Source organism: Halyomorpha halys, unplaced genomic scaffold (assembly GCF_000696795.3).
Source record: "Halyomorpha halys isolate HHAL.00 unplaced genomic scaffold, Hhal_1.1 Scaffold1324.1, whole genome shotgun sequence".
Classification (NCBI taxonomy): domain Eukaryota; kingdom Metazoa; phylum Arthropoda; class Insecta; order Hemiptera; family Pentatomidae; genus Halyomorpha; species Halyomorpha halys.
Genome location: NW_027106083.1, coordinates 77762 through 89625, shown reverse-complemented (window position 1 = coordinate 89625; position 11864 = coordinate 77762). Strand labels below are relative to the sequence as shown.

The window sequence follows — 11864 nt, the reverse complement described above, 5'->3', positions numbered from 1 at the left end:
CAAAATCCTTCGTAAAATCCTTAATGCTCCTTACTTTGTCACAAATCAAATCATCAATCAGGACCTCAATGTCCCCTATGTTGCCGATTTGGCCAGAACCAGATACCAATCCTTCCATAATAAATTTCCCAACCATCCAAACCAACTCGTTTCTAACCTGGCTTCTCCTTCACTACCTAATAATCCTCCTAGACGTCTGAAAAGAAGATGGCCTCGAGATCTTCTCCTTTAGAAATGATTTTGGAGTTCTATTAATGGGTAGATTCTCCACATGTTTTATCATGATGATAAATGATTTATAATAATTCAGTCTTTACACAGATAACGTAACCTATATAGAAAAATCATTATTTATTTATTATCGAGATATTTTCTGTTCATTGTATAATATTAGAGAGTTAATTTTTTTTGTTTCTATTTATTCTATAAGATTAAGGTTAAAATTTTATATGTAGGTATTATAATTTTCTATCTCCTTGATTTATTATTATTTCTTTGGTTAGAGAAAGGATCCTTATGGTTTGTATACATATTTTATTTTATTTAATCTTATTAAATTTGTGTGTCGCCTGTAAAGCATATTGTCTTTTAATATTTTGTTTTATGTATTTTTTTGGTTATTTGGAGGGTTTTTATTTTGCAGTCTCCCATCTATTATTAAAATTGAACCAGTGATTAGATTTTTTTTACTCTTGGGGAGTGGTCGGTATATTTTCTTATACGAAAAGCCCCTTGCCTCAAAAATAGTGGATACCTGATCCTTACTTACCTAGCAGTGAACCCAAGACTTTTATTTTCCGGTAATTCAGGTTGTAATAAATGTATTGAATAAAAATAGTTTTAACGGATAAACTTACCGATGGAGTTACTCCTAAAGTAGCCAGTAGCAAGATGGTGAATTGAACAATGTTGGCACTCATTTTGCTGGTGTGATGAATAAAACAGTCTGAAAAAATATTAAAAATTTATTAACAAAAACAAATACTTTTACCTGTAATTTGTTAGATAATTTAGCTAAAACTCAATATTAAATGGTCATATATTGATAATAGATTTAAACCGGTTAAAACCAAGTTTTTTAATAACTAGTGAGCGTTTCTACAATTGATTCATCTTCAAGAACATACTGTTAATTAATGTTACTAAGCATTCATAATTACAAAAAATTATAATTTAACCATTAATTTGTCAGTCACAGATTTTAGATGTTATTACAGTGTTGGTAGTTAACTTTTTGAGCCTCCAGATATTAATTTGGAATCTTAAATAATTATAATAATATATGTAGTATGTAGTATTAGAGTAATAAATTCTTAAAATATATTTTTTATGGCTAATCTTAATGAAAAAACTTTATAATTATGAGAGATAGTTGACCGTGGATGACGTACGAGGAGAAGATGGTTAATTATTTTAAATATATCCCTAACTATGTTATTTTACCCATTTTTTCAATTATCTATGTATACATTTTATTTCCCACTTCTCTCATCAATTCATTTAATTAATTCTATTCTGTAAAATTATTCATTTTATGTCATTCTGTTTATATTTTATTTTCTATACTGTGGTTGTTATCTTGTTCTGTTCTTAGCCCTGAAGAAGGCTAGAAACTCAAGCCGAAACGTTGGCACAATTAAATAGGTTACACCAATTTATTTGTGTTTCATTTTGACCGCACCCCCAACCATCTTCTCCTTGAAAAAAACTTTAGATTAGTGGTATATCTGACAAAATAATTTTTTTAAAAGTATTCTCTAGTTTATACCGTATGCTTGAGATTTGTACCATATAATACCGTATGCGGGCTGCTTCGAGATAGTTCTACCAGCTTAAATTAAAAAAATAAAATAAATGCTCTTTTAAAAGAAGGGATTTACTTTAATTAATTTTAATGATGCTTTTTATTTCTAATTTATTTTTCAATACCTCGGCCTCGAATCAATTAGTATTTGCATCGTTTGGCGGAATAATCCGTAAACCAACGCTGTCCATTATCACCGAGAGCGGAATAATCCACACACAATCGTTTTCGTTTTCAGTCTACTAGCAATCGTTAAGATAATAGATAAGGGAAATATAGTCAGAAACAAAATTATTTTATTAACTGGAAGATTATTGATTGACCGTGTGTATAGATGAATGGAATATGGTCCGGGTGCGGTAAAAAAAAAAAATTAGATAATTATACTATTTTATTGAGCCAACGTTTCGCCCCACGTTGCAGGGCTTCGTCAGGGCTAAAAAAAGATACAAACACTATAGTTACAAAAATGAAAAAATAAAGAAAAAACATAAGTGTAAAATAACAGGGGTATAAAATGTAAAAACGTAAGATTTAATAAGAAAAATGTTTAAAAATTAAAGGGTAAAAATTAATCGTTTAATTTTTCTTATTAAATCCTACGTTTTTACATTTTATACCCCTGTTATTTTACACTTATGTTTTTCTTTTTTTCCTTTTTTTAACTATAGTGTTTGTATCTTTTTTAGCCCTGACGAAGCCCTGCAACGTGGGGCGAAACGTTGGCTCAATAAAATAGTATAATTATTTACTATTTGAGTTTTTTTTTTTTACCGCACCCGGACCATATTCCATTCATATTTTATTAACTGTACAAAAGAAATGAAATAAATGAGACTATGAATACAGGTGCTGACTGCTCGACTGACCAAGTACAGCAGACAGGGAAAGGATATTTCAGTTAGTATATATTGGAGACAAGGGACTAGGATTTATTTGACCATAGTATTATCTTTCTTGTCCTTTTTGGGCATCGAAAGAAGATAGTTTGGAAGCTGAGGTTAGAAGAACCTGCTGAAATAATCACAATATTAAGAAAGAGTGTTGATTAACAGAGGCACTGACCTCAGTTCAATCTCTCTATTCAAAAAACATAAAATTTAATTTCTCAAATCTATTAAATAAATACTTTGTTCACTGTTAAATAGTCTGTACGATAAACAAATAATAAAGAATTTTGGATAAAATATTATTTTTCTCATTGTTCTGATCCTAATTTTGATAATAAAATTAGGCCACCATAATGAATTACAGTTCGAGTTCGAATTCAAGGGTAGAAAGACTAGTGAAAAAATGAGGTGAGTTTTTTAGTGTTTCCACAAACTTTAGAATCCATTGGTGATCGGAAGTTTATATTTCAGATCCTTGTTTTGCAATATTGTTGTTAAAAAAAAATTGTTCACCCCATCCAAATGTAGATTTATATTGGACATTGAATAAAGAATGAATTGTGATGTTAAATTTCATTCCTACCTATACTGACTGGGAATATATGTCTAAGTCAACTCACAGATCTAATTGCAAATTATATCACTGAAGCACATAATTTGAAAATCTTTGAAAACGTTTAACTTAGATTTGTATTTATGTTTGAAGTGACGCCAAGTGTTTTATACAATATAAATAATATTTTTAAAAAATCTAAGAGAACTAATAAATAAGGAAATGCTAAAGGCGGCCAAATCTTAATTTCTGATTTACTTGAAACTCTACGGGTTTAAACATCAATAGATACTACACAAGACATAAACTGTACAGACAACCGCTCACCTTCAGAACACTCCCTGGACTGGTCCGTTGTGGAATATTGCTCCAATCTGCCCTCACTGCAATTTGTCTCTTAACTGATTGACCCCTTCCGGCAGGAAAAATTGCGACGCTAACAATCCTTATGGAATATTCAACATTATTTAACTCACGTTTAAAGTTTATATTTATTGTATCGTTGAAGTTTTTAGCCTAAAAATAAAAATTCAGGCTTCAATTCAGAGATATTCTAGAAGAATTTCAGAAATCTGATAGGTATCCTTCAAACCGATGCTTCAGAAAAATATTTTACTGATTGATCTATTTATTTTTTTATAAAATATTAAAATAGAATTGTTAATTTTTTAATTAGTAAAGTTAGAGCTGTCAGGTCTCACAGTTTACCCAACGATATCTCAAATACTGCTATATGAATGTGTTGAGGTGAAAATATTTTCAAAGCACATTTCTTGATTAGCTACTTTGATATTAATTTGTGAGAAATCGGCTCATTTCTTTACTTCTCAAATTCTTTGTGTCACTGCTTCTGAATCTGATATCCTTAGAGATAATTAAAACATCGTAAGGAGGCTGTTTACAAACATTCAGGCTATTTTTAAATAAGAAAAGAATATATATATATATATTAACATTTAAATTGGCAAATTAATTTTTTTTTATTTAATATAATTTACAGCTCAGTTCCATATTTCCAAATTGGTCTGATTATCGTAGTGTATATTAATTTTTTTGTATTGAATGGAGAAGTTTAGAGCGTTTGTCAAGTAAGTGTTGTAGCAATCGGAATCTACAAGCAGTTTCTTGTCGTTTCAGTCTTGTGTGTGGATTCCAAGTAAGTCTCTTCTCAAGATGGTGTTCTAAGTATCGAATCTGTTCAACAGGCGTTAGTGGAGTATTTAGAAAGGATGCTGTAGGACAGGAGGGTTTAGGTTTATGACGGAGAGTATAGGTGTTCTGATGGGATTTGTCAGGATTTATTTTAATTCTCCAGCTTTGACACCATTCTTCAATAGATGTTATGTGTGTTTCTGTAGTGTTTGTGATGCATTAGTTGGGTCGTTGTTTACAGACAGTGTACATGGGTCATCAGCGTATGTTGTTAGGACTGTGTTAGGGTGGGTTGGGATGTCAGCTGTATAAACCGTATAAAGAATGGGACCTAAGATACTTCATTGAGGAACACCGGCGGACTGAGAAAAGAGAGATGAGTAGGCTAGGTTATGATTTACTTTAAAGGTTCTATCAGTGAGGTAGGAGCAGATTATAAGGAAATACAAATTAAATTTAAACGGCAAATTGCAATTAAAACAAGCGTCATGAAATAAAATAGATTAACATTTAAATTCCCTCATAATTCGCACCAAAAAGAACTAATGTGAGGTTTATTTTTACGAATAAAACTAATTAAATAAGATCTGAAAAAGTTATAAGCTAGCAGATAGGAAATAATATTCAAATTAATAGAAACATGAACTGCTGCCATGGGCTTAACAATTTATAAACTATTTGTTTTTCTTATCCTCAATTGTCAACGATGTATTACAAGAGTAATTGACTTGGTATGGATTTTAAACTCAGATTAAATAAAAGTCTCTATGATCTTTATCGAATTTGCTGCTTAGCATCAGCGATACCAGATCAGCTGAAGCCGGATTTTCATATATTATACAAATAGATAACATGTGTTAAACCAATTATCTATCCGGTTCAAGATACATAAAATAGTAAATTGAAGTTCAATAGATCAGATAGATTTATTTTATTTTTATTATTATTTTTTTTTTTAGAATTAGATTGGTTATTCGCCGTATTTTGTCTGAATTGGAGTATTGAAGTTTTATTAGCATACATTTGAGTGGTTAAACTAACTTTCTTATTTCATATGTGTATTTCTGCAGATATTTGTATGATTTATAATTGATTGTTAAGAATAGAAATAGTTTTTGACATGTGATTGGTTGAATTCAAAGAAAAAAAATTGTTTAACAAGAAAACTCCAGTAAATGTTTATTCCTGAAATAATATTGACCAGTGGATCTCGCCTAACTATGAAAAAAATCTCTAGAATCAGCTTCAGTTATAAAAAAAAGTCCAATATTACAGTCTTCAACTTAGATTCCCGCTCTGGTTCCAACCTTTCATTGTTCCCCTCCACTTTGGGGTGGTTAATTACACGTTTTAATTTTAGATTCTATGGTAGCTTTTTTGGGGGGGGAATATTTTCTGAGTTTTTTTTTTTAAATCCTTACAAAGCTAAATGTTTTTACCATTTACCGTTTAGTCTATGATATTAATTACATTATAAAAACAACTTTGTAAATTTGGTATTTTTTGGGCAGAAAACCCCCGTCTCTAATTATGACTATTGTCATAATGACCATAAAAATATTCATTTTCTCCCTCAGTTAATTACTGAAGTACAACTGTGAAGTAGCCAACCAGTGTTACATCTAACTCTCCTTTTATTTGTACTTTAGTTCTTTATCTATTAGATATCCCATATGAATCTATACCTATAATATACATATACATTCTATTCTGTACCAAATACTGCAATCTTCGGAAAGCAAGGTTTCACATTCACACAGAATATGCTGTGCCTTTTCCTCGTCTTCCATACACAGACGACAGGTAGAATCCTCCACCAGCTTCATCTCCTTAAGATGATATTTTAAGTGGCAGTGGCCCGTGAGGAGTCATGTTTTCGTCCTCAATTCATTCCTAGTAAGATTAAGGTAAAATTTTGCCTTTTCCTTTGATATTTCAATAAAGTGCTTGGACTGCTTCATGCCTGGTTTCAATGTCCAATATGTTGCCTTCTCTTTTTGTTCCTAGGAGTCAACTCCCTTCCTGATTGCACTTCCAGATATGTTTAAATATGGCTCAGGGCTAATTTGTATCATTTCTGGTCCCTTTCTTGCTAGGGTGTCTGCCATCTCATTTTCTTCTATCCCCTGATCTTCTGGGACCACGTCGTGGTCAGTTTATTGCCTTTGGCTAATTTCTTTAGTCTTTCCAGACTAGTTATGAGTTGGTAGCATAGGACATTATTGCCTTTGAAGCAGCCTGGCTGTCTAATATATAAATGTATTTGTTTCCTTTTGGATTGTTTTTGATATTTTCTATATTCGCCATTTCTGTTGCGTGTATTTCAGTTTAGAATACATTTAGGTATATTCCCATCGCTAGGGTCCTATTACAATTCCCTTAATGGTTACTGATTCACTTCGGAAATTTTACTTCAAAAAAGATCTTAAAGAATAAGAGCTCTGTTTCTTACCACTATGAAACGCTTTTTGCAAACAGTCTTTTTTCTTTATATTATTCTCTAAATAAGTCACCAATTATAATAAAGTATCTATTGATATCACTAACGCTGTGTCAAATCGACCAAATGTTTCAGAATCGAATTAGAAACGTAAGTTCTTTTATATTGAAATTCATGACTTTATATTTGATTGTTTCTTTGTTGAACGGGTGGACACAAATAAAATGTTTTATTTTTTACGGTTATATGAAAGAGAACATTCAAAGTGTAGTTAGAACAAAGAACACCATTTTTGAAGTGCTCACGACAAAGACTACACAACAAGTCGTAGCCAAACCAAAAGAAACAGAACGGCTAGTGAACTACAATCGATATATTCACAGTTCGCCACAGAGCAACTTGTAAACAATTAAAAATGAATTTTTATATCACGCTTTAACATTCTAGCCATCTTTTAACAAAAATTCTTCTGCTTTACAAATATTAAAAAAGAAAAAAAATTAGACTACTTAAATAGAAAAAAATCTCATACAACTCTTGAACAACATAGAATTTTATAACATTGGGTACAAAAAGATAGATGAATCAACATTGATACTTTTGGATATAGGAATGGTTTGGAAAATTCTGTTAGCGAAAAATGTCTACCGAATCTTGTTAGATTTTACATTATATCTGTCATCAGAGTCTTTCAGGTAGATGACGGTGTATTCAGAGGGGTTATGTGCATGGAAGGTTTCTTAATATAATTCCAGCTGCGAGATATTGTAAAATTCCGCATAGAATCTCTTGAAAACGTGAAATTGAATTCCATCAAGTACAAAAATAATATTGGAAGATTTAGGACATAGTTTTTGACAAATTTTGTTAACGAATAAGGGAAAATAAAATAAATCTGGTGACTTGCACTTACCCTCTCCCTACATACGTCCCACTGTTTTGTTTAGATTGATGGATCGTGTTGAAGTTGTCTCAGTTTTAGTGATTGGAAAAAAAAAAATGAATAAATTAATAAAAGACGAGGGAAGGCAAAAATGATGAACATTTATTTTATTTTTCTGTTGTGATAGGTATACGTATTTTTGGGTTTATCCAGGTAGGGATAGCAAATATATATAAATAATTTTTTTCCAGCCAATAATTCAACAAATTAAACAAAGGTAACGAAGCTGAAATGCGATGTTTGGACTTTTTCCATTTTTCTCCTTTAGATATTCTTAAAATTCTTTAATATTCTTTAATTATCAATTGTTTATTATTGCTAACAGGGAGTAATTTACATTGACGCCCCGAGTTTGGTAAAAATCGAAAAAGCAGTATTTGATAAAATTGGAAAAATGGACTTTATAAAGTGGCACTGGTTCTGTTTTATCGAGAAAGTTTCTGTCACATCCAAAACATAAACCTACCTTAAATATGTAAGTTCAATGCCGTGTGAATTTTCATTTTCAAATCACAGACACCCGACGATTTTGCGAGACCTGGTTATTTGGACCAAGGGAATCTCAAAAGTTGTATTGTAGTCTATTCAAATTCTAAGTTTTACAAGATTGCTATATTTCCCCTTTCTATATGTTCCAAACATAGGAAAGTGGAACTAAGAAATTAAGTTATTCATTTGATTTTATTCGAATCCAAGATCTCCAGAGATTGACACCGGTTTATAATATCTGCAGAAATGATAGCCATAATAACAGAGGATATTGACAGTAATATAATAAGAACAGTGGTTGATAAAAGCTTTTATTGTATTGTAAAGTTGGCTGAATCCGTAGAACTAAATCCGAGGTACTTCAGTATTGTAGAGGTCGGGACACTGCTTTCATGATTGTACTGTTAATAAAATTTATTATAATTCGGTTTGAATATGCACATATATACTTACCTTACGCACTTCTTTATTTATTGCACATGAGTATTTCAGATTGTAATGTTAGCATATCATACAATTTTTTTTTTTAGGTTAACAAATTTTTCTTTGTAAATACCTTTCTCATCTCGGTCCAATTGGACCTTTTGTGAGTTATAATCTAGACGTTGATCGTCCTGAATAAAAATCTAATCTATATTGGATTGATTCCAGCGGCACCAAGCATAATCGACACTTATCCGGTGCTGTTGCGTCTCTTAGCCCATGCTTCCTATATTATCTGGTGGCAATAATCCAATCTTGAATAGTAACCACAAAACTGTTCACAAAATAGCCTCCAAGCTTTTAGCCATTCAACTGATCTTTCTTTTTCTATGGAATCTTCGTTCAGTTGGCTATAGAATCTTCCATGTAGAGAATTGCTTTTCCATTCCGCCAGTCGTTCTTTTTCTTATGATTATTATTATTACACTGAGGGTTAGGAATTCCTTCCTAACCTCGAGCCAGCTGAATCTTTTGTGAGTTAACCCTGTTTCGCACTAGATATGCCATATGAATCCTATGCTTCTTACGAAGCTCATTAACTCTTTTGGGTCTGTTCTTGAAATGTCTTCAGGTTCCATTCTATCCTGTCCCAAATACTGTAGCCTTCGGAAGGCAAGGGCTTCACACTTACACAGAATGTGCTGTACCTTTTCTTCATCTTCCATACATAAACGACAGGTGGAATCCTCGACTTCCTCAAATGCCACTGAAGAATTAATGCTGATCCATTCTCCTTGTATAATGAATAAAACTAATTGGAATTTTCGCTATAACAAAAAAAATCTCAAATTCTTGATATTATTTCTTAATATAAGAAATTCAGAGATGTGAATTCAAGGAAACAGTTAAATATTTAATTTTTTTTTATTTAAGATTATAATTTTCTGTTCATCACAACTGAATGCTATCTCAACATAAAATAGAAATATTACCTGTGACATCTTGTTAGAAAGGGCGTCAAAATAGAAATACTCATAAACGTTTTAGTATTAGGTAGGTATTGTTAGGAATATTAAATTTAACACGAAAATCATTTTGGGTTACATTTAATATCTTCAACATTTATTAAATTTATAAAACGTGTTAGTTCTATTTTATTTTATATTTTTTATGTTTTCTAAATTTTTATTTTATTATTTTAAAAAAATCAAAATCTATTAAATAACATATTTTATTTCATTTCGAAATCTCAGTGAATGAGAAGTCATATATATATTCATGATTGCATCTTTTATGAAAATGGTTTTTTTAATCTTTTTTCAAAACTGATCCAGATTTGAAATCTCTGATTCTAAACCTAAAACAATAATATGTTGAAAATCTCAATCATTTTGTGAATTTTTAACATGACACTAATTGTAGTTTCAAAGTAAACCAACCTTGCTTTTAAAGTTTTCTTCATTTAATATACATTAGTTGTGTAATTTAAAAAAAATATATATAAAAATCATTATGGAGTCCTGTGCCATCGATATTTTTAAGTATTAGATAAAAAATATGTATATGGGTGGGCCAAAGTGATCTGAGTATAGAATTTTTATTTTTTTTTTTAAAGTCATTTCATCCCAAAATACTCATAATTAGTGTTATATTGCCACTATCCTGCAGACACCTCCCCATACGATTTCTGTTCAGAAGGAATCAGTGCACAAATCTGTCTCTAAACCATCGACTGTCCGTTCCTTCTAAATAACCGCTATTCATGTCCATTAATTGCTTGTTCTTATATCACTTTTCCCGGTCACATCTCAAACCAACATTTTTCAAGATTACATCCCTGAAATAATCACCTTAACATTGATTTATCCGAAGAGGCAAACTAAATTAATTAATTTTAGGTATAACACACTGATATTCTTATCTATAAATTTGTTAATAAAATTACATATAATACACTTAAAATGTTTCAAGATTTTTATCCACATCATATAAACAATGCCCTTGGAACGATTTTATACAACTAACAATCAAAATTTTGTCAATTAATTATATTAATGACAATATTTTATTTAAATTGCAATAAATGTTATTTTATCAACAAATATCTTCAATCCATAACAATGACATGCAATTAGTTAAATTAATAATGAATTAATTAAATATTTGATGGCTACTGTTTAATGATAAGTGTATCTCGAGAGTATAAATTCTAGTCAGTAAAATGTAATAAGCATTATTTAACTATAATGGAAACAGGCTATCTCATATTTTGAATTAGAAATTGACTGACTAAAACACCATTTTTGAAGATTTTGTTATTTAAAAGCTTTCCATTTTTGATTTATGCATTATCTTCCGAAAACCCACTTTATCGGCATAAATAATGCAGAAATTACAAAAATATCAAAAGTTCAAAGATTTATTTTATGTCCATTTAAGATAAGATGAAAGAGGTTTTTAATTTAACACTTATTGTTTTCAATATTAGCTACCATTTGCACATTGGCTATATATAAACTTATCTAATGTCAAGGAACTAAGAAGAATTAAAATGAAGAAAATCGATACATGCAATCACATCTCTCTCTTTACCAACATGTTTATCAAAGATTATTGAATATGAATGAATAAAATCAAATAAGATTAGGTTTAAATAAAGTAAATTTAAGTCTTGATAAAAATAAATTAAAGTAAATAAATTCAATTTAAGTCTCAAATCCCCTTTTCTCTTTTAAACTCCAACCTTTTGGCAAATTTGGCCTTTTTCAATGACAATCTTAACACAAATTTCCAACTCATATCAATAATTTAAAAACATTTTACAAGCTATTCTACCCAGGCCATCAATTTCAATCAAAATTACCCTATTTTGTCAGAAAAAATAATGTTGTGATAACAGTATCTAGTTGATTTGTGATTAAAAGTTTTAAAATTTAATGGGAAGAGTTAAAAAATAGTATATTTGACTGAAATTGATAATCTGCGCATAATAGCCAAAAGGTTTTTAAATTATTGATGTCAATTGGACATTTGTACTAAGATTGTCCTTGAGGGTGGCCAAACCCTTGGAATATTAAAGAAATAAAGAGGATGTAAGAATTAAATTGGATAAAATTTATTTTATAAAAACAATAATAACCATTCTTAAGACAGTGAAATTATATATGAAT

The 11864-nt window shown here is 30.2% G+C and overlaps 2 protein-coding genes across 2 annotated transcripts in view; both read right to left on the bottom strand.

Moving 5' to 3' along the window:
• LOC106689305 (putative ankyrin repeat protein RF_0381) overlaps positions 1–3615 on the bottom strand; it is a 7763-nt gene extending 4148 nt beyond the window's left edge. Inside the window, exons 1-2 of the mRNA XM_014434209.3 lie at positions 3575–3615; positions 858–946 (exon numbers count right to left, since the gene is read on the bottom strand). Coding sequence (XP_014289695.1) covers positions 858–920 — 63 coding nt within the window. The 5' untranslated portion in view covers positions 921–946; positions 3575–3615. The remainder of the gene's footprint in view (positions 1–857; positions 947–3574) is intronic.
• A 4967-nt stretch (positions 3616–8582) lies between these two features.
• LOC106689298 (serine/threonine-protein phosphatase 6 regulatory ankyrin repeat subunit B) overlaps positions 8583–11864 on the bottom strand; it is a 9910-nt gene continuing 6628 nt past the window's right edge. Inside the window, exons 4-5 of the mRNA XM_067053628.1 lie at positions 9282–9521; positions 8583–8672 (exon numbers count right to left, since the gene is read on the bottom strand). Of these exons, the coding sequence (XP_066909729.1) occupies positions 8583–8672; positions 9282–9521 (330 nt within the window). The remainder of the gene's footprint in view (positions 8673–9281; positions 9522–11864) is intronic.